Source organism: Alosa sapidissima, chromosome 3 (assembly GCF_018492685.1).
Source record: "Alosa sapidissima isolate fAloSap1 chromosome 3, fAloSap1.pri, whole genome shotgun sequence".
NCBI lineage: Eukaryota > Metazoa > Chordata > Actinopteri > Clupeiformes > Clupeidae > Alosa > Alosa sapidissima.
Genome location: NC_055959.1, coordinates 5,787,838 through 5,811,924, shown reverse-complemented (window position 1 = coordinate 5,811,924; position 24,087 = coordinate 5,787,838). Strand labels below are relative to the sequence as shown.

At 43.6% G+C, this 24,087-nt stretch overlaps 1 protein-coding gene across 1 annotated transcript in view; it reads left to right on the top strand.

Annotated features, from left to right (window-relative positions):
• rab11fip4a (RAB11 family interacting protein 4 (class II) a) overlaps window positions 1-24,087 on the top strand; it is a 72,270-nt gene that overhangs the window by 4,982 nt on the left and 43,201 nt on the right. Inside the window, exons 2-3 of the mRNA XM_042087194.1 lie at window positions 13,331-13,418; window positions 19,024-19,109. Of these exons, the coding sequence (XP_041943128.1) occupies window positions 13,331-13,418; window positions 19,024-19,109 (174 nt within the window). The remainder of the gene's footprint in view (window positions 1-13,330; window positions 13,419-19,023; window positions 19,110-24,087) is intronic.

Genomic DNA, 24,087 nt, shown 5'->3' with positions numbered 1-24,087 from the left:
GACATGTAAGCGTAAATACACACACACACACACACACACACACACACACACACACACACACACACACATACACACACACACACACACACACACACATACACACACACACACACAAAGAATTGCAAACATCTCCTCCTTCTCCTCCTCCCCTCCTCTTCTTCCTTCTTTATCTCTTTTTTTCCCCATTCGTTTCGGTTGCGATACGCAGCAGTGTGTGTGGGAGTGTGCTGTGGGAGTGTGCTGTGGGAGTGTGCTGCGGAGTGTGCGGTGGGAGTGTGTGGGTACATGTGTCCCTGCGGAGCAGAGACTCCCCCCTCCTCTGGGCCGTGTGCAGTGGCCTTGAGAGAACAAATAGAGCGATGGAGGGAGAGATGGAGAGAGAGAGTGAGAGAGAGAACAATCCAGAGTGGAACAGAATGACCATGGCCCTAAGAGTAGTAAGGGCTCTTCATCTGTGTACAGGTGATTACAACATCCTCCTTTTTGGGATGCACCGATTGTGAAATTGTGGGCCGATACAGGTGCCCATGTTAATAATAACAATAACCAATAACTGATACCAACACCAGTGTTTTGTTTTTGTTGTTCACTATACCATTTAGTTAGCCTGGAGAATCCAGACCCTGGTAATCTAGAAAGATTAAAGGTCTGGCCACGAACAATGTAATGGCCCAACTCGAGGGGCGGCAACAAGCATGCATTTAAAAATCTCACTGCATGCAATTGGATAACACTAGACCATGTTTACTCTGAATGATTTCGGACTTTGACGCAATCGGATAACACTACGACCAATGTGTACTGTCCTCCAACGTTGCAGCGCTGTCTTCATCAGTTTAGCTGGTTCCCCGGAATGCAAGGGGAAAAGGTAACGTGCATCATTGCTCATTGCCTGAGTGTCTCGCAGAGACAATTCCATTGTGTTCTCGCGAGAACTCTGGATTTCCAGGGTACCATTTAGTGGCAATGACGCAAAAAGGCATTATTAAAAAAAACTAATCTTTCAGCCCTTATGAAACAAAAAAGTCTCTCAGCCCTTCATAGAACTATCGTGTCATTCTGCACTCTGCACATAACACAATATTTAGCTTGTGCAAAATTGATGCGACATAGCAGATAAATATCAGTATATAGTATACAGATAGGCAACCGTCAACAGTCTCCCTTCACATGGTCTATTTATCTCTGTCTATTTTTCTGTGTTGTAGATCCTTCTGTATAGAGCCATGCTCTGGAGTTCTGAGCCCATTGTTCTAGAGCCATGCTCTCAGGTTCTCGGCCATGTTCTCGCCCCTTTGTTCTAGTGCCATGCTCTGGGGATCTGGTTCCTATCTAGAGCCATGCTCTTGGGTTCTGAGCCCTTTCTAGAGCTACGCTCTGGGGTTCCTAGTCCTTTGTACGACTAAACTCTGGTTTTGGAGCTCCATCTGGAGCCTCCTGTCTTGAGCGATTAGACAGAGACCCGCTCCATCTCTAATTTTAAAATCAGCCTCAGTGAGCTGCTCTGCAGTGCCGTCCCGCACCCTTCCCCAGTCTGAGTAGCTGGAGGAGTGCCCTGCTGCCTCCTTCCTCTCCTGCAACCAGACAACAGCCAATGTCAAGTGCAAGGTTTCTCTGCCATTCTCCATTGGACAGGTTGTGGCTTAGCAACTGCTGCGCTGCTTAAGCAGTGAATATTTCATTATTTCTCTCGCTTATGTAACTCGTCACAATGATAAATATTGAATAGATGGGAGATGCTGCAGTGCATGTTTGGTCCAGGAAGATGTGACCCTTTGCCAGATTCTGACAGACTTCACCTCCCCCTCTCGGTTCCTCTGCGTCTCTCTTTCCGTTTCTCTCTTTTTTCTTCTCTTCTCTTTCTCTGTTGTTCTGTTTGTATTTGAGTTTCAGTGTCTTATTGTATTAAATTGGCAGATCAGTGTTTGCATATTCTGCACTGATGGCAGATCTCAGTGTTTATGCTCTGAATTGATCTGTTTACTGACGGCAGTGCCACACTACCTTATGCTGCTCCTGCAGTTCGCAGAGCTCATCATGAACAAAATTAATTATTATTACGCAGATGTCGGCTTTTGTGAGAAGATCCATCCACTCACTGCACTCTCTTTTTTTCCCTTTTGCTCTCTCTCTTCCTTATGTGTCTTTCTCTGATTATAGCAATTGCAGGTACAGTCTGCAGGTTGGTGTTAGTTGATCTCTAAAGCCAATCTTAATACACCCCTCCATTTTTTTAGCTCCTGAAGCAACATGTTGATTGGTTGGAATTGTTGTATGGCTCCATCTTACCTGCTATGTTTGCTCCCTTTTAAAACACACTGGCTCGCTCACTCACTCACTCACTCACTCACTCACTCACTCACTCACTCACTCACTTGCTCATTCATTCATTCATTCATTCATTCCTTCACTCACTCACTCACTTGGTCACTCACTCACTCACTCACTCACTTGGTCACTCACTCACTCACTCGGTCATTCATTCACTCATTCTTCCATCTACTACTTCCTCTTTACAGCCCTTCACTCCTTGTGATTGTCAGCGTCCTCACTCTCTTTCCTCTCGTCTTTCTCTCTTCCTCCTTTCCTCCTTCCCTCTCACTCTCTTCATCTCTAAAACCTTACCCCATGTGGAGTGTAGGTGTGTGTGGTGTTCAGGTTGAGATGTGTGTGTGTGTGCCAGGGGGGTATTGAACTCTGGCTGCCCCCTGCCCTGTGCCTGTTCTTTCCTCTTCTCCCCCAAATCCATGGGTGGCAACAGCAGCAGCAGCTTAATCAGCAGCCTTTGATCACGACGCCCCCCCCCCTGTTTGTGTCAGCTCTGCCCTCCTTTTCATTCCTGCCACTCTTTCTGTTTTTTTCTCTTTCTCTCTCTTCCCCCCCCACCCCCCTCTCTCTCTCCCCCACCTCTCTCTCTCTCTCTCTCTCCCACCTCTCTCTCTCCCCCACCTCTCTCTCTCCTACCTCTCTCTCTCTCTCCCCCACCTCTCTCTCTCTCTCTCTCTCCCACCTCTCTCTCTCTCCCACCTCTCTCTCTCTCTCTCTCTCCCACCTCTCTCTCTCCCCCACCTCTCTCTCTCCTCTCAAATTCAATTCAAATTCAAATGGTGCTTTATTGACAAATATGACACTTGTATTGCCAAAGCAATTGTTACATAAAAGTACAGTATCAGGATCTAAGCAATTATACAGGTATATATAAGGGATAGGGGTACATAGACAAAGTGTAAAGATTTTTTTTTTTTGTCTGTGTCTGAGTACAACATATCGAGTTCAAGTTCGAGTTCTGAGAGACTCAACACAGGCAACTTAGACATGCAATTACAGTTTTTCTCGATCGTTTTGATACCTGTGTCAACTCTGACATCACATTCTCAAAACAGTTAACACCCGTGTCTGAACAAAAGCACTCTGGACAAAATGACACATTTTGCTTTCAAAAGGCTGTTACTCTCTCAAAACACTTAAAACATGCATCAAAAGTAAATCTTGCCTTCAAACACTACAACTTGTTGCCAATTCAAAAACACTCTTTAATCAATCATTACACACTTGACAACAAAATGCAAAATCTAGTTCTCAAAATGAGCATTTTTGCTATGTCTGTTCCATTACTTAGTCATTTTTCTGGTATCAGAAAAAAACTGTGAAAAGACAACATTTACTGAATACTGTAAAAAAAATAATGTATTAATTCCTCCCAAGATGTAACTGTCATTGACATGTAAGACATACAGCAAACACCTAGCAAGATACTGTAAATGTCATTGAACTACAACTTTCATCGAAATAGACCTACAGTAAACACCTTTTGTACTGTTTTCTCCACCAAATAGGCAATACAGTACTTTGTCTAAATGTGCATTAGATCCATACTTGCAAATAGCAACACAAAACAGACATCTCTTATGTATAATGAATGATTGCTGATTGAAGAATTGTGCAAAGGAGTTTCACACAGGTGTATCAGAGATTTAGACTTATGCAAGGAATCTACCATCTGTGAAAATGTGGAATACCATCTGTGAAAAGATGTTTTCCTTTTGTTTAGCATGGGAAAACCAATAGAGTTTGGGGCTTTTGAATGACACCTGTGCTAACTGTTTTGCAAAAGGGTGTGAGAAATGTGTGAACCCAATGAAAATGTGTGAACACATTCGCAAGAGATTACTTCTGCTGTGCAAAGAAAGTAGTCATGAAGATCAAGTGGGTTCTAGTTTACTTAAGCAGGTAAAAGCAATCGAGAAAAACTGTAATCAGGGCACGTACATGAAGTGGACTGCGTAGAAACTTCAAGTATGGTATACAACAGGGGACTGTGTTGAGTTAGTGTATGTGGCTGTGGCTGTGAGAGGGGTGTGTGTGTGTGTGTGTGTGTGTGTGTGTGTGTGTGTGTGTGTCACATGTACATGCATACAGAAATCACTCAGTATCTCTCAGCTGGTGACAGGCATACTGGTGACATATTGGGCAGCAGTAATACAGCTGTCTGTGTCTTCTCCCAATAGGTATAGTATTTTATTCAGGTTTGGTAAGTCATAGAAATCAGGGATTTTTTCTTTCATTTTTGGGAAGTATTTATTGCGAATTGATTCGAATTTTGGGAATTCAGTTAAAAAGTGTCATTCGGTTTCAACAACATCATCTCTGCACTGCTGGCATAGATGCTCGTCTTTTGGAAGCCATGCCTTTTTGTGTCTTCCTGTTTCTATGGCTAAACGGTGTTCACTGAGTCTGTATTTCGTTAGTGTGCATCTCAAATTTGTCTCTTTTATTTTTGTTAGGTAATGTGCAAGTGTATATTTCCTGTTTAGGGTCAAATAGCATTGCATTTTGCTTTGGGATTGTGTTTTAGATTGCCAATATTCATCATAAATGTCTTTTAGGTTTTTCTCTCTCTCTCCCACCTCTCTCTCTGTCTCTCTCCCACTTCTCTCTCTCTCTCCCCCCCCACTTCTCTCTCTCTCTCTCCCACCTCTCTCTCTCCCTGTCCCTGTCTTTGTTATTGTAGATGGAACATATTAAACATGAACTGTGTTTATGTGTGTGTTGTGTTTGTTCTTTCTTTCTTCTGTTTTCTTGGTGCGCTTCTCTCAGTTTACATTTAGGTGGCGTAGTCAGGTGTGTGTGCGTGGTTACTGTATGTCTGTGTAAATGCGTGTGTGCTGTGTGTACTGTGTGTGTGTGTGTGTGTGTGTGTACTGTGTGTGTGTGTGTGTGTACTGTATGTGTGTGTAAGTGCGTGTGTGCTGTGTGTGTATGAGTGTGTAAATGTGTGTGTGTGTGCTGTGTGTAAATGTGTGTGTGCTGCCTCTTCCTCTCTACCACCTCTCCGTTTACAGCTCACATGCACATCACTTTCTGTGGCACCTTGATGAGTCATTCTCCAGAATAAACCACTGGGTTAGCAATAGACACGCGCAGAGCTGACATCGCCTGCACCTCCTCGTGTTTGGTTTTCGTTCTCCGCTCTGAGGCGTGATGAGCCCCATGCTGCGTCTGATCTGTATTTAGCAGGTGTGAACACCTGTGGCGAGGTGATGCTGGCGTCTGTCTAGGAGTCTGGGGTGTGAGTGTGAGCAAGCGCGGCAGCTGCTAATGAACTGGGATGCTCATCAACAGGTCGTCACATGAGCTCATTGCGCGAAAGTTTCATTTGAGGTGTGAATGAGTGCATTCATGCTATTATTTCCTTGTGTGTGTACATGGGTGTGTATGTCTGTGGCTCTGCGTGTGTGTGTGTGTGTGTATGTGTGTACTGTAGTTGTGTGAGTTTGTGCTTGTATTCCTTGGCCTACTGTCATGATTTTTTGATGCATCAGACCAAATTGGGTGCATGTGTGTTTGTGGCATCAGAAGACAATCCACTTTGCCATGGTCTCCTAGGGACACACCTAGCGTTCATGGGCTTCGGAAAAACCTTTTTCCGAGGCAAAACATCATCATTCCGCGTCATTCACGTCACGTAATGTGTGAGTCAGAGGTCGGAAACTGGGGCTAGATTTTGCTAACAGAGTAGGCTTGTTCGACTTGGACTGAGTCTGACTTGGTCTGGCTTTCTACGTAAACGTGATCTTCAGAGGCTAGCCGGGAGGAGCTACAACAGAGGGCAGCTCATCCCGGACAGACAGGCTACAGTCTGCCTGACGTGACTTGCGGGAGATATCGCGGAATTTTGTTTTTAATAAACACAGAACTTTCATTCTTACTCATTAAAATGAGCGTGATGACTGACGAAATAAATTCTTATAATGTAGTTTAAATAAACCACTGTTGTCATACAGTTAACAGGCCTGCATTGTAGCACATAAATTCAATATCAAGTGTTTCCCCTATATGTGTATCTCTCTATTTAGCCAACAACAGAAAATAACAGAATATCCAAACGTTTTTAGGAGGCTAGCCTACCATTGTTGCAGAAATCACGTATAAGAAGGTATCCCTTCGATTTCTGTTTATTTTCGCATATTCCAACATAAGGAAGCAGCATGAGACTCCCGTCATAATCGTCATGAGGACATTCCTCCCAAATGGCCCTATCACGTCTTTGAACTGACGTCATGGGGGCGTGTTTTAGCTCGTGCAGCTCGTGGAAGGCAACTGCAAGATCTGTCGCGATGAGTGTGACATGGTGTCACGGTGGTAAGTCCCTCCCATAGACAGTAAAAGATATGGACAGAGTCATCACGTAGACGTCAATCGAGGCGGGTGAAGCAAATTTCAACCGTTTCCTGTTGGTCGACGAGGCTTTCTGCGCAGGCTCAGGGGACGTAAATGTAACGTAGTCTGACTTGTGTAACTCTTGTGATAGCTGCACCGAGAGATTGGGTATGTAGCCACTTACTTTGTTACCACCATGTCTACATTACTGTTCTAAATGTCCTAGTTGTTCGTAGATAAATGTGATTTAATATAAACAGCACTCGCCACATTCATAGCCTAGGCTACTGTCAATCCATCAAAACTTCGCTGAAATGTTGTGCTCCGATGCTTTCGTTCTTAACCAGAGAATACGGTTATTTTGCTCCTGTGCGACGCTTTCACCCGCTCTAGCTGTATGCTTATTACGTCACTTTAGCATTGATTTCGGAAAAAAGTTTATTACTCAGTCTGTAAGTCAGTTACGAGGTTATGACGCCAATCACACAATGTTGTATTACTCCGGAAATAGAAAAAGTTCATATAAAGGCTTAAAACGCTTCAGCTGTAATGTTATTTGATGTCAAAGTGGCGCCCAAATTGAATGGGCTTCAATGGGGATGGCTAGGTGAACTGGTCTACTATTTAGCCTCAGATCCGCCATAGTGTCTACGCTCTCCGAACGTTCGCCTGTCCCCTTGGTCCCTCCCCGGCTGACAGAAGTCGGACAGAATTTCTAACCAGCAAGCATTGCGTCCATCCCAGTATGCATTGTGTTCAACCCAGCATGCATCACATCAAGTCAGATCTGCACAGATCTGCCTCAAGTCGAACACGCCTAGTTGCCCAGTTAGGGGCTCGTCATCACTTTTGTCGTCACGTTGTAGTTCGTTTGTAGTCCATGTGGCCTTTCATGTCCAACAGTTTTAATGTGAACTTGGGAATTTGCCATTTTTGTCACTTGAAAGCTGCATATCTTTCTTTCACAAGCGTCTTACACTATATTTTAAGCAAATACAGTTGTTTATTTAGGATTAGTGAGTGTATGTTTTAACCTTTGTTGTGGCATCCGTGTTTGTCACACATTCCGACGGCAAAGCACATGAACACTTGCTGTGGGAAAAACAAAGTAGCCACGGGGGCGGTCCTTGTCATTCCGAAGTGGCCTTTCCTTCATTCATTGAACGTGCGCTGTGCTCTAATGGAAACCTTATTGCATAGCGAAGTAGCCTACATTGAGGTTTTTTTTTAATTATGCATGTTTACTTTCTATTAAATTCGTAGGCTGGAATGCCTCGCGGCAATAATTGTGTTTAAATGTAGTAGCCTAGTGCTTCAGCCAGCTGGCAAGCTCAAGGGGCGGCTATTCACCTTATTCAGCCCCGCCCATTTTTTAAAATTCCAAGTTGTCTTTAAACTTCCGGTCGGCTAGCTACTAGGGATGGGCGATACCACACTTTTAGGATTCGATATGATACTGATACTTTTTCTAGCATTTTCATCGATATCGATACCGATACTTATTGGCAATTTTTGTCAGTAAAAAATATTAGACTGCGATCGGAATATTTATAGACTTTATCACCACTGTCAAAGGTCTGTACCTGGATACGGTTGGGTGTTGTGCATACTCTCGTGCAGGGTCTTCTGCCGGACTGCGGGTGGCGAAGGAGACTCGACTGTGACAGCAGCCTGTCTTTTTCCAAGATCGGTGTCACAAACTTGACACCTTGCCGTCAGTTTGTCTATTGGGGAGAAATAACTCCACACCACACTTCGCTTTTTGTCTGACATGTCGCTTCCTGGTTTTTCCTCCGGCTGGCGCGCATTCGTGCCATAGACAGTAAAAGAAATGGACGAACAGACTCCGTCATTTTCAATGGGAGGGCACTGAGTCAAATAGAACGATTTTTCAGTTGGTCCCCCCAGTACTGCGCAGACTCACACTTAACTTCGTGACGTTAGCCATCGAACTGAATCTTGTAACTCATATGATAGATACACAGAAATTCTTCTCACACTTCCTTCGCCTTCAAAGTCATCAAAGTTAAACATTTACTTATGTATTATTATTAATATCATCCTCACCAAGTCGTGTTAATGTTGAAGCTACCATACATGATCATCTTCAAAAACAGTCATGCTAAAACAAAACAAAAAAGTTACAGCCTTGAAGCTAATCTTCTTTCCACTTTCCGACCTATGGTCAATCCATCGAAAACCTCTGAAATAATTAGTGCCGTTTTTTAAAAAAATAGGTTTACTTTTTTACTATTATTAGGTTGCCTCTGTGTAATGCTTTACCTTAACATATGGTCGTGTATGCTAGGTTTTGCTTACGAGTTACCGTCATAGACAGTAAGGTGGACTGAGCTTCTTATCCAAACAATACGGTTATCTCCCTACGGCGCGAAAGAGAGATTACGTCAAAGCTAGCTTCCCTCCAACCGAACAAGCTAACCATTCTTCTTACGGGTAACCAACGTTACGGACGAGGTAGTGAAGTCTGTTTTGCCTTTGTAGTGTTTATGTGGATTACACAGAAGCTACAATATCGGCACAGGATATATGTTATATGAAGTTATGGTATTTCAAAAAAATCCTAGAATGAATGGACTTCTATGGGAGTTAGCAGAGAGGTGGTCCCTCCAGCCTACGTCGATTCTTCTACTTCCGGGAATTCGCCTGCCCCCTTGATTCGTGCTGAGCAAGGGGGCAGGCGAATTCCCGGAAGTAGAAGAATCGACGTAGGCTGGAGGGACCACCTCTCTGCTAACTCCCATAGAAGTCCATTCATTCTAGGATTTTTTTGAAATACCATAACTTCATATAACATATATCCTGTGCCGATATTGTAGCTTTTGTGTAATCAACATAAACACTACAAAGGCAAAACAGACTCCACTACCTCGTCCGTAACGTTGGTTACCCGTAAGAAGAATGGTTAGCTTGTTCGGTTGGAGGGAAGCTAGCTTTGACGTAATCTCTCTTTCGCGCCGTAGGGAGATCACCGTATTGTTTGGATAAGAAGCTCAGTCCACCTTACTGTCTATGACGGTAACTCGTAAGCAAAACCTAGCATACACGACCGTATGTTAAGGTAAAGCATTACACAGAGGCAACCTAATAATAATTAAAAAGTAAACCTAATTTAAAAAAAAAAAAAAAAAAAACGGCAGTAATCATTTCAGAGGTTTTCGATGGATTGACCGTAGGTCGGAAAAGTGGAAAGAAAATAGCTTCAAGGCTATAACTTTTTTGTTTTGTTTTAGCATGACTGTTTTTGAAGATGATCATGTATGGTAGCTTCAACATTAACACGACTTGGTGAGGATGATATTAATAATAATACATAAATAAATGTTTAACTTTGATGACTTTGAAGGCGAAGGAAATGTGAGAAGAATTTCTGTGTATCTATCATATGAGTTACAAGATTCAGTTCTATGGCTAACGTCACGAAGTTAAGTGTGAGGCTGCGCAGTACTGGGGGGACCAACTGAAAAATCGTTCTATTTGACTCAGTGCCCTCCCATTGAAAACGACGGAGTCTGTTCGTCCATTTCTTTTACTGTCTATGGTGCTGAGCGGGCAAAGATTGTTAAGGCGGAGCAAGATATTTCATCAGGAGCCACTTCCGGGAACCCGGATCGCACGAGGGGGGGTCAAAATCCCCCTTTATGCAGAGCAGAGGCAGTGACTGCTCCATTGAAGTCTATGGACATAGCTCAGAATTTTACCACATATGCTAAGGTCTTGGTTCTATAGAGTTAAGAATGTGAATTTTGGGCACGTTTACATGATCCTCAAACCCTTCTGAACATTTCAGGTACATTTTTAGCATTTTTGAGCATTCCAGTCTGGAGAAAATCGACTTTATATCAGGTGTGCGCCGGTTATTTATGCCACTGCTGTTGGCCGGTTGCAACGTACGCTCATCAAAACGTCATCGACACGCCTCTTTATGCAGACAGGATTCGATCCCCATTTCGCGCCCATAGACATGAACTAAGACGAAGTATCTTGCTCCGCCTTAACCATCTTTGGAGCGGGCTCTGGCTGTGTCGTTGTCTGCTGTCTCACGTTGACGCTCATTCGCTCGTCTCCTGTCACGTGACATGGACCAGCTCAATACGCTGCCAGTACAGGGGTGTTCCGGCACATAGTAAGTTTAGTAAGGAATCAAAACAGATGAAAGTGATGCATACACCCCTAATTATTATTTTTTAGTTTATATACTTTTATATATACTTTTTAAAGGAAATAAATTCCAAATGAGTAGTGCCTGAGTATCGATCTATCGATACCACAGGATCGATACGCCCATCCCTACTAGCTACGTTTAGTTAGCTTCATTGGGATAACACGGCAGAAGAGGATAGAGAGGCTAACTTACAGAACAGCCGCTCCAAAGTCAGTTTTTTCCTAACTTCAGATAGGAAAGCTGTATAACAGAAATGTCACCAAGTTACCAAAATCTTAAATAAACGTTCCTAACTTTAGGATGACCCATAATATATGATGCCAGTCATCTCGATAGAGCTCTGCTATCTCAATGTATCGCAATGGATGTACTGCTCAATCGGAAGTTCGGAGACAATGTGGGCAAAGCTAGCGCCCCCATGTTTGCGCGCGGAATAAGGTGAATAGGTTGAGAGCAACGTGTTGAAGACCCATGGTGTAACATGACAAGGTCTTTATGCCGCTATTGTGTAATTTATTGTCTTTAATCATGTTTAGGCTATGTTTGTGCGGGACAAACAACAACGAAACAAGATCAATACAATTTTCTTTATTTGTCATATGATGGATAAACAACCATAATATGCACGTCTTCTCATAGGCTCCTCAAGAAATACGCACTGAATAACGTTTGGCTGTAGCCGCCGGATAGGTACCCGCCCACCAATATGTACGTGCATGAGAGCTCGTGCCCAACACAGATTTTCGTGGGAGCTGGTTCCAAATGCTCCATGCAGCGCCATATTTGAAAATGGTGTATGCTAACATGCCAAAACTAATCTGCACGCTCTTGACCCCCTGGCACCAACAGTGACACACGCTTGTCAATCATCTGTGTCATAAAACAGATTTTGTCGTGCTGAGTGACAGCTCCATTTCCTCTCTGCCTCCTCAGCCCATGAACACAGTCTCTCCGAGACCCATCAGAGGCTGTCTGCTTTGATCCGCACTGTCGTTAGGTGCATTCTGTGTTCTGGGTTGATTGGCATCAACATCAAACGACGATCACAGTCCCAGCGGCAGCTGTATTCATGGGTTTCATCAGGTCCCTTTCCACAGGTGTATTAATCAAGCACCATGCAGTCTGCATTGATAATTAAGGTGCTTGATTTTATACACCTGTGGAAAGGGACCTGATGAAACCCATGTATTGGTTTTGCCTTAGCACAGGTGATTTCACTTATTAGTTGATCTACCTGGCTTAAGCGTTGTGCTAATTAGAATCAGCTGATTAAGTGAATGGTTGGAACAAAAATGTGGCAGGACTTTTACTTTCTGAAGCCGGACTTTTACACCTCTGATGTTCTGAATGTAATGCGTGTTTGAGGACTAGCCGATGTAGGTGTCACAAGGATAACAAGGTTGAGGGTTTTACATGTGACCTTCTTTTCAGTCTTTCTCGCTCTCTCGTGTTTTGGCTTTTTTATTGCTATTTTTTTTTTCTATCGCTCAATCAAACTCTGCACTATGTTTTTCTCCCTACTGATGCACTTTCTCCCCCCATTTCTCTCTCTCTCTCTCTCTCTCACACACACAACACACACACACACACACACACACACACTCAGAGTGTCTATCTCTTTCTTTTCTCCTTCTTTCTCTCTCTCTCACTCAGAGTCTGTATCTCTTTTCTCTCTCTTTTCTCCCTCTCTCTTCCACATCCCTTTGTGTTCTGGACTGTTATAAATTATTTCTCCTTCGTGATGCATAATACATGGCTACTTAGGCGAGCATAGAGCTCTTACTCTTAAGTCTGAGGGATGCCTCTGTGATTGGGGATGACACAGGCTTGTTCGCTCACCGAGCGCCTCCATCTACTTCTAGTCATCTGGAGGAAATCCAGTTAGAATATGAATCAGTGGATCACCGGATCAGATCACATTGTCAGGCTTTTTTCATGTGTCATTCAGTGCACTCCAAATCACCAAGCTTGACATACAAACGACTACGCTAAGAAAAGTGTAGTCGTTTTTTTATTTTGTTAATTTTTTTTACAAACAGAACCTTGAACCTTACATTTTAATATGACAGAATTGAAACCCATGTTGAAAAACAAATGTCATTATTTACTTTTTATTATTTTTTTGTACACTGAAAAACAAATTTCCCTATTTACTTTTGTTGTTTTTCCCCCGTTATGGCAAATTTGCCATTTTCCCCCTTGCATACGAGTAGGTTTAGAGTGTGTTTGACACATTATATAATGAAGCGTCACGTTCGCACATCCCACGTGCTGATAAATATGCACACTGTTCCCATCACTTGCTGCCACCCCTGAGTCATTCAGGCTGATTAATCACAAAGATTGTTTTATGCTGTTTGGCTGCAAGAAACCAAATTCTGCCCACACAACACGTCATCTATTATATTTGAACTATTACAACCAGAATGTGTGTGTGAAATGGGAGCTAGAATATTATGCTGACTCTTCTCTCTTCCTCTCTTTCAGGTGAAGAAGTTTGCCAAGTATCTGGATCCGAACGCACACGGCAGGATCAACTTCAAAGACTTCTGCCATGGAGTGTTCGCCATCAAAGGTATGAGTGGGTGGTTGGAGAGCCTCCGTGGTTTTTCCTTCTCGAGCGTCGATTAATACACTTAATCTGTCGTCGTGGTCAGGATCAAAGCAATTCTAAATGCGTGTCAACAAGCTTACCAGCCTATGAATATTTATGCTTTCGGCTAGCAGGAAAACTGGCCTTGTCAGCCTTCTTCCAACCTTAAATACCGTCTTGAGACTACTTGTGTGAGGGATTTCACAGGGAGAGGTCATTATCAGAAAGAGAGAGAGAGAGAGAGAGAGAGAGAGAGAGAGTGTGTGTGTGTGTGTGTGTGTGTGTGTGTGTGTGTGCGTGTGTGGGTGCGTGCATGTATGTACATTTGTGCATGTGTGTACATTTGTGTTGTAAGGATGTAGGGAGTGTAAGCCGAAGACTGGTGTGTGTGTCAGTGATTTCCCTTTTAGTTCGCAGAAGTAAGTATTGTGTTTCCAGGCAGTGAAAGCCATGGCCACTCACTTGTGGCCATTGTTTGTGGAATGGATAGCAAAGTAGCCTTCCTGTCTGAAGAATCAATCTGCACAATGGCCTCGAAAGAATAAGGACTCTGCAAAGTGCAGCAGTCCCTCAAGAGGACAATGCATCTGTCCAATGACAAAGCTCTTAGAAATACTAGTGTGCCAGAACATGATGAGCCGTTTTTAGCCTATCAACTACCTGATTCAGGGGAGAAAATACACCAGGTCAGAGCCATCCTGTCCCCATACAGATGCATGACAGAGAGAATAGACATATGGGAGAAGAGAGGGCAGTTTAAGAGATTGCTAAAGTGCTAACAGAGATAATAGGCATATGGGGGAAGAGAAGGTGGATTAAGAGATTGCTTAAGTGCTAACATGCTTACTGGCCTCTTTGGGAGTATTCATAGCACAGAACCATATAGAACAGACCACAGAATTATATAGTGTAACATGGAAGGATGGTTAGTGGAGCGAATGGTAGGCATTTTTATTTGCTATGGCCTGAACCATGAAACATTGAAAATTAATATGAAGATGATAAGTTGACTAGTTGCATAGTGTTGCTTAATAGAGTGGATGGTGCCTACCCAACAAGATGATGTTGCTGGAGTTAATCTCTGGAGTTAAACCCAGGACTGTGCATTTTCTTTGGAATTGAGTAAACATAACTGCATTTAAACCTTTGTTTTCAAGAAAGATGTGTTTGCTGTACTTCTGAAACAATTTGGCAAGAGTTCTATGCACTACGTCACTGCTGGTTACGCCCCTGGAAGTCGTGAAATGGGAAGTTCTGAAATGGGTGTCAATTGGATCCTTTCCAGACTGACCTGCAGAGCAAATCTAAATTTGGTTGGTCTGGATTCACCCAGGCTATACTGATGTGATGTTGTATTGCCAGACCAGAGCCAAATCCATCCGTAGGAGTCAATTGCCGAGTGTGGAGTAACACGCTCTGGAAATTCACAATTTCGTTGCCGTTTTTTTTTTTTTAAAACATAGTCCAGTATTTCTTTCGAAATTGAAATGAAGTTGTATGGACTGGACTATGTTTTTTTTTAAAAGAAAAAAGGCGACGAAATTGTGAATTTCCAGAGCGTGTTACTCCACACTCGGCAATCGACTCCTACGGACTTTCCCCTAAAGACGCCAGCTGCAGCAGCAACATTTCCGGAAAAGTACTGGCTTGATGAAATTCATTCTGGACTCTCTATCGACCACATAAAGACCTCGGGATACTTCGGTTTGGCTTTAGGGACCCTCTACTCACTACCATGTAAGTGTAATGTTGTTTGGAACTGTAGAAGAGGTATAAAAATAGCGTTTTGTAGCGGCGAAATGACTTGCCCTGGTCACTTCCAGGCTAACGAGTTTTGACTAAAAACGGTAAAATCTTAACTTTCTCAAAACACATCCGAATGACATGATTTTGATGTCAACTCAACGTATGTACTCCCAATCATCCGTAAATTGATCTAAAGTGCATTTTACTCCGGATAATTCCTTTAATCAGCATATCACTCCAATCAACTCCAGCCCAGAAGTGTTGCAAGAGTCGCAAAAAAGCTTGACCTAAAATAGCCTCTGTGGAGAGAGAGAGAAATGGATAGCTTGCAGATTACAGACAATAGCATACACAGAGCCTATGAGCGGGTAATTACAGCGTTGTATAGATTCCGGATTAGCACTGGGAAAAACTAATCACAGGCTCAGTTAGTGATGCTCAGAGCTGTCTTCCAGGAGAACTAATCCTATAGCTCCAAAGATGAAGATGAAGATAACGATGAAGACGATGACCCTGTGGTGAGGGTGAGATGTTCTGGAAAAAGCAAGATGGAGTGAGAGAGGAGGAAGGAGATGATTACAAAATGCCATGTGTGAATGTCACTGGGGATTTGTGAGTCAAACTCCAGCTCTAAATGTTCGCGATCCCCGAGACGTTGGTGATTGTTTTTTATGGTTATGGTGATGATGCTCAGTAGATTAAACATTATGAGTTGTGTGTCTGCCTCTCTCCCAGTGAGCCATATTAAAATGCTAATCTCTACTTTTTCATGTGCTAGCCTTCGTTCCCCCTCATTAGGGAGCCTTACTTTGAGGCGTTACTGTCAGCAGCTAAACCAAGAGCATAGTCCTCTCTTTGTCCCAGTCCACAGACCCATCCACGCTAAACGGAGTAGCTGCGCTCATTGAACTTTGTAATGAAACCAATAACACATGTTTGTGTCTCATAAGTACAAACATACAATGTTCTTTTGTGTTGAAACTGTTAACCAAATGCTGATTATGTTCAGTTTTGTCTCGGTGACCAAATCAAATGTGAAAGCCATTCTGCGGTGTTGTTCGTCCGTTGTTCGTATCTACAGAATTTAGTCTGTTGATCGTTTGAGATCTGAGCCAGAGTGGTGTGGTGCGTTAGTCTCATTTTCCTAAAACAAAAGGACCATGGCTGGTTGCTCTCATTGACCAAACCCAGAGTCCAGTGACCCGTTCCTCGCTTTCCGGACATTTCCTGTTCTGCTGCCAAATGCCTGAACTCTGAGAGCGGCCACCTTCTCTGCTCCCTGGCATGCCCATGCCAGTCTGTGAACTTCACTGCCGCCATTATCTCCCTTCATTTTATTTTTTTTTTATCTTTGGGGCACTTTAGCTTTTTAATTTAGATTGGACAGTGAGTAGAAAGACATGGAAAAGAGAGAGAGAGAAAGATTGAGAGATTGGGAAAATGTCTGTGAGTCAGGCTGAAACCTGTGTCTCCAATGGGCGCTTGGACCCCTACATGGTAAAGGATGCTGCTGCTGCTGCTTAGCCTACCCCTCAGATCATCTCCTCTTCTTGTTATCCTGTTGCAACTTGAGTGTAAGGCCCAGGACTGTAGTATGCAGGCGGCTCAGAATGAAGGAGGTGGGATGTGACTGATGGTCTGCATGATCAGATGTTGTTCAGAATTGCAGCTCCCAAACACTGGATTAGTCAGGGACGTGGTCTGGCGGGGAGGGGGGTGGTACCCAGGGATGGTGCAAGGCGGAGGTTGGCAGGGGTCCTGGCAGAGTGGAGGCAGCTTCAGCGCAGAGGAGGAGGGGGAGGAGGAGGAGGGGGTGTTGGCGAGGGACAGGGCAGAGCGCCCAGAGAGCTGCGTGGTGTCCAGCAGGTCTGCCTTGACCTCCAGTCAATTGTGAGACACGCTGCATACTCTGCAGTTACCCGTCAGGCAGTAATGGCACACAGTGGACAGTCCACTATCAAAATGTTCCTGAGCATTACTCTCAACTTCATCATCATCTTCATCATGTCATCATCAATATATTTTTCTTATATACCCATTCTTACCATTGGCATTGCATTGACATTTGCTTGTGTTTTGATAAAAAAGAACAAGATACCAGAATTTGGAAAGTCTTTTTTCCCTTACCTGTCATGAGTCCAGTCTTTATCCACCTGTGTGTGTGTGTGTGCGAGAGAGAGAGAGAGAGAAGATGGGACAGCCTTTTTTTGCACCAGTATATTCCCCGCAGTGGCTGTGTACCCTGGCGGAACATTCTGAGGCAAACGGAACACTGGCCCACTTGGGAAGGTCACATGATCGCCAAGTGATGCTGTGAGCGTGTACCCTAGCTCTCCTCTCTCTCTCTCTCTCTCTCTCTCTCTCTCTCTCTCTCTCTCTCTCTCTCGCTCTCGCTCTCTCTCTCTCTCTCTCCCTCTATTTCTGGAGTTCTCAGTAGAGCCATGTTTCTGTTCCCTACAATGCTCCCTCAGATGTCTCCCAGAGCATCTCTAATTCATGACGTTTCTCTTACTGAGGCCACTAGCAGAGCCGCACGTGAGTTTGTACGACTCCCTCTGTGTGTACAGCTAAAGCTCGCAAACATGGGGGACGAGTCCATAATGTTTGTTTTGAACAGTGCTCAGTGCTCTTATAGTGCTAGGCAGTGCGCTATCTAAAAGAGTTTACGGTCAGATCTGTCTTGTCAGTTTGGGAGAACTCAGTGAGGGTTTTTTTAAAACAATTTTTTTTTAAATAGAGTGTATTTATATAACTGAACTGAAAAAAGATTTAGACCACCACTGCTGATATGAATTAGGCCACCTCCTCTTAGCGCTGATGGAGATTCTGATGAGGGGAAACTGTATGTACGTATCCAAGTGTTTCAGACCTGTTTGCCACACCACACCCACATCCGTTGCCATTTCCCACAAGAGCCCAGTGAACACAGCCCAGTGAACAGCCATGGCCCAAAATGGCACTAGCAGCCATTTATCTTACACCGCGGGAATGAAGATAAACCTGCTGCTGAAATGCCGGTGCCCTTGCACCTTGTCTCCTTGGCTTTAGGATGGACACACAGAATGAGATTTATAGATCGCCCTGAATTTTAGTGTGGTGTGCACATTTAAAGACAAACTCTGGGATTTCTTCAACTTAGGCCCTCAATTGTTTGGCTTCCTTACTAATGCTAAAAAATAGCTGACCAAGAATAAATGTACAGCTTAATTAAACGTTATGAATTAAGCCAGTTATCCAGTAGCCTGGCGAGCCAGACCCACATTAAAATGTAGGGTCTGGGCACTCACCGTTCGCAGTGCTCAGTCCGAGGGGTGGGATAATCAGTTGTCTTTCAAATTCCCTCTGCACGCAATAGGACGCAATAGGATATTTGTTTTCAAGTAGCAGGGAATTCAAGCCAAACCGTTGCAACTCTGCCATCAATCATTATGTTAAGCCCACCAAACGACTCTATACACGATTTCAATGTCCTGATTAAGTTTCGATTTCTGGAGCTCACAAGCCAACGGAGAGTTGCTAGATTAGCCCTGGCAGCAAATGTAATTTGCTGCCGCTAGGGGCGCGTCTAGATTTCTAGGCTAGTTATCCAGTACAATTAAGTGTGAAATACACTAAGGGTGATATGTTATCAGCACTGTGAATATTCAGCAACATGCTATATGTAAGAAATGACAAAGTTGGTGTGTGTGTGTGTGTGTTCACGCAGTTTAGTCAGCCTATGCATCTCTTCATAGTAGCAGGCTAATGGCTCATTTCAATCCAAAAACCTGTTTTAGATCTGCCATATCCAAAATGTTTGAGTTATTTTCAGTCTGTTTATCATACTCTGTTTGCTTTGTAGGCTGTGAGGAAATCTTGAAAACAGCTCTGGGGACACCACACGTCGACTCCCATACATATGAGACGGACAATGGCTACTACTACCAGGTAAGGCAGGGGCGTCATCAGCACAAAATAACCTGTTTCCCCTAAATGACTTAATACCTCTGCTATCCAGTGGTCAATGGGAATGAGTCAGCTGGAAAAAGCAGTGTCTGTCTGTGTCTGAGAGGGAGGGGTGTGTGTGTCTGTGTGTGTGTGTGTGTGTGTGTGTGTGTGTGCGCGTGTGTGTGAGTGAGAGAGAGGTGTGTGTATGTGTGTGTGTGTGTGTGTCTGCTTGCCTGTGTCTGCAAAAGAGGGGTTGTTTGAAGCAAAGAGAGAGAGAGAGAGAGAGAGAAAGACTGTGTCTGTGTGTTGTCTATGAAAGCTATGTTTACATGTGGGCTGGGCTCAACTGCATACACACACACACACACACACACACACACACACACACGTCTCATCTGCATAAAGGTTGTTGACCGTACAGACTGGTTATAATGAGGAAAAATGGGGTGGCTGCCCCCCCACCCCCAGATGGGCCTCACAACATTCCCACTGTCCCCAATGAAGATGGCTAGCTGTGGCCAGGGATTAGTAATGGCCAGTGATTCAGCTATTGTACGTGGAACAACTGAGGCCTGTGCGCCTGAAATGGAATGTGGCTAAAATGGAATTGTGTGTGGGAAGGGAAGCTCAGTGAGTCTCCGCCGCCTATGGAAACCAGTCTGCTGAGCGCAGTGTTGCTGTTTTAGATTTGGGGAGGTATTTTTGATACGGTTACTTCCCTCCTGTCTGTGTTCACTCAGGAAGGTCACTGGACAGGAACACAGTCATAACACAGCAGGTGTTTACAGGTGTGTGTGTGTGTGCGTGCGTGCGTGTGTTTTGTTTGGGTCAGTACAGTGTCAGCTGGTTGTAGGGAACATTTGGCTAGCATGGCCATGTGTAAAAGTGCACGTGTGTGTGTGTGTGTGTGTGTGTGTGTGTGTGTGTGCATACACCACCAGTCTAAGCTGTGCTTCAACTCTCTGCTGTTTCTCATTTCCTCTGTTGGGTGCATGCTGAGGCTGCTTGTTCCCACCCAGGCAACGCTGGGCCTACATGGTAAGCTAACTTTCATCTTCACACAGGCTGAGGTGCAGTACTGTTGATGTAAACTGAGGCCAGTGGTCGTGGATGGTTGTCTGTCTGTATACAGAACTTGGGCTGGCTTGAACTGGCTTGAACTGAACTGACCAGCTGTTGGACTGGAGTCTGTCTCGCGGAGAGCAATACTGTGGTGGTAATGATTTAAAAGCAGTATTTCTCCATTCTGATCTAATACTGTATGTCTGCACAGATTCTCTCTCTCTCTCTCTCTCTCTCTCTCTCTCTCTCTCTCTCTCTCTCTCTCTCTCTCTCTCTCTCTCTGCCCCCCCTTCTACTCTTTGTATGTGTGTATGTATGTGTGTGTGTGTGTGTGTGTGTGTGTGTGTGTGTGTGTGTGTGTGTGTGTGTGTGTGAGTGTTGTCTGATGCAGGTGTTTCATTTCCTTTTGCCCTTTTGGGGGAGTTCTCTCTTCTCCATCTCCCCCATTGTGACAGGATTACCAAGCCTCTTGAACCCAGCAGGCCTTGTTGAAAGAACACTGCTACGTTGCAATACATTTTCCTCTGAAATCATGACATTTTATGAATAGCTTTATAAAATGTCATCTCAGGCCTGGATAAAGATGTCCTTTGGAGCAGTCTGTCTGACACATGCTGGCATTCGCACAGAGTGATTGATGGCTTGTGACAGCGATCTGTGTGACAAATGTGCAACATTGCTTCCCTGGGAAATTACCATAATGTACTCTAATGTACTGTTACGTATGGTCAGGAGCTTAGAAAGAATCCCGCACACTGACCATTCCGCAAGCAATTATTTATTTAGAATACAACGTTTCGGTCTTAGACCTTCATCAAGCCAATTTACCTGATGAAGGTCTAAGACCGAAACGTTGTATTCTAAATAAATAATTGCTTGCGGAATGGTCAGTGTGCGGGATTCTTTCTAAGCTCCTGATCTGCGACCTTAGGTCATATCCAATGCACCTGCCCGACAAAAGAGGAGTGCGAAAAGCCTTCCTAGATTACTGTTATGTGTGGTAAAATACTGCCCAAAACGGCAGTGGTCCTTATGGCCTGTGGCACGCAGACATTACATCCATGAAACAAAATTGGGTACACACATACAGAACATCATTGGGGCACATCCACCCACGCATCATGGCTGTTATCGTCAGCAGACCTGTCTGCTCAGCAGCACACTCACAGCCTGATATGGGAGTGCATGCATATGCATTTTTTTATGTGTGAGTGCACATTCATTGTTATCCCTTTAGAGCCCATATATTGTATTGTGTGTATGTTTACATGCACATACCAGTGTGTGTTTCCCGAATCTGAGAGAGAGAGAGTGTGTGTGTGTGTGTGTGTGTGAGAGAGAGAGAGAGATAGTATGTGTGTGTGTTTATAAGAGAGAGAGAAAGACACACACACATACACACACTTTCTCTCTCTCTCTCTCTCTTTCTCAATTAAATTCAATTCAATTTAATTCAATTCAATTCAAAGGTGCTTTATTGGCATGACAAAAAAGGGCATTTGCATTGCCAAAGCAGTCATACTTAACAGTGTATAGACATTTATGAGTAACATACATAGATCTAAACTTATAACTTAAACTTATAACTTAAGTATCCATAGGTAATATAGGCGATAGAGGGTAAAATAAGGATGGAGGGCAAAGAAAAAAACCCAATACAATACGATATACCCCTCCCCACACACATGCACACACACACGCACGCACAAACATACACATAGACCATACATGTAGACTAAAAAAAAAAAAAACATAAGACATTGTATATTTACATTACACAAGTGTCCCTCAGGTTATAGCATAATGATATATATTTTGCTGCCAAGGCAGCTGAAGGACCCTCTCCTGAGAGGATAGCCATTTTTTCATTTTTGTTTAGCTCTTCGAAATTTGGGTAGGTGGTTTTAAATTTATGGTAAAAGAGTTTTCTTAATTCTTCATACTTTTCACAGTAATGAAGAAAGTGCTCCTCTGTCTCCACCTTCTCTGTCTGGCAGTGACCACATGTTCTTTCTTCTTTTGGCATCCAGGTCTTTCTATGCCTACCAGTTTCCACTGCAAGGGTGTGGTCACTGAGCCTGTACTTGGTCAGGATTTTCCTCTGCTTTTATAATCTCGTTTTAGGGTTAGATTGAATTTCATCCTACTTTGGCTTTTAGTTTGGTTTCTCCAATGTTCCAAATAATCTTCTTTTGCTTGTTTGATGGTTTTATTGACACAAATTTGTAGTTTGGAAGCAGAACTGGTCTGAGCGTATTGTTTGTTAGTTTTTGTTACTGAATTAGTGAGCTTCAGTACCAGCTGGCACAGGGGACTCTTTTCTGGGTTCAGTTCCTGGGTTTTTAATGCCTGAACTTGGAGTGTGTTTTTGGGACTAGATTTCAGGTGCATCCAGAATTTTAGGGATCTTTTTAGAATAGGTAAAGCCAATGGGTAACAGCCTAATTCTGCTCTTCATTGTTGGGTGTTTTAGTTTGAACTTTCAATACAGTTCGGCAGAATTCGGCATGTATGGCTTCTGTAGGATGCTTGTCCCATGTAGAGTAGTTCTGTATACTGAGTGGACCCCAAACCTCACTTCTATATTGCACAATAGGCTGTATTATACTGTCAAACAGTTACTGACTGGTATATTTATACTGTAAATTTTGGATTTTATAGCATAGAGGGCTCTGTGGGCTTTTTCTTTTAGTGCATTCACTGCCATGCTGAAACTTCCTGATGCAGTAATGACCAGACCGAGGTAAGTATTATAATAATAATAATAATAATAATAATAATAATAATACATTTTATTTAGAGCGCCTTTCATGTCACCCAAGGTCACTTCACAAATAAACAAAAACAAAAAGGTTGTAAAATTATAGTCATCTCAAAAAAATAAATTAAAAGTAAAAGTAAAAATAAAAAAGTAAAAATCAGTCAGTCAGTCAGTCCATAAGCCATCTTGAAGAGATATGTTTTAGTGGTGCTTTTAAAGTCAGTAATTGAGTCACAATGTCTCTTGTAGTCTGGCAGTGAATTCCACAGCTTGGGGGGTATGTAGCTGAAAGCCCTCTCTCCCTGGGTGCTGAGGTTCACATTAGGGACATGCAGTAGGCCTGCTGAGGAGGATCTCAGTGAGCAGGCAGGAGTGTAGACTTCTAGGAGGTCAGTGAGGTAGGTGGGGGTATAATTGTGTAGGGCCTTGTATGCCAGGAGTAGGACTTTGAAATGTATTCTGTAGGCAACTGGAAGCCAGTGCAGTTGCATCAGTAATGGTGTTACATGACTAGTGGATTTGGAGCCTATAATAATCCTTGCTGCAGAATTCTGAATTAGTTGGAGCCGATGGAGTAGCTTGTTAGGGATTCCGGACAAGATGGAATTACCTTAGTCACGGCGCGATGTCACATACGCATTTACAAGGACTTCTGCACTCTGCTGGGTGAGCGCTGGGCGAAGCCGTGCAATGTTCCTTAGATGGAAAAAAGCACTTCGAGACATACTGTTTATGTGCGCACTAAATGAAAGTGTGTTGTCCAGTATGACACCAAGGCTCTTGACCTGGTTGGAGCAAGGGATGGTGCTGCCATCTATACAAAGGGTGAAAGGTTCCATCTTAGCAAGAGCTGATTTGGAGCCAACCACTAAGAGCTCAGTCTTACTGCTATTCAGCTTCAGGTAGTTTTGTGTCATCCACAAGTGTATGTCATGCAGGCAGGCAGTAATTGCAGCTGGAGGAAGAGTGGCAGTAGGTTTTGTAGATAAGTAGAGCTGGGTGTCGTCAGCATAGCAGTGAAATTGAACACCATGTTGCCTGAGGATAGTGCCAAGTGGGAGGAGGTAGATAATAAACAACAGAGGGCCCAACACAGACCCCTGGGGTACCCCTCTTGTCACAACACTGCTCTCAGACTTGCAACTCTGTATTTGT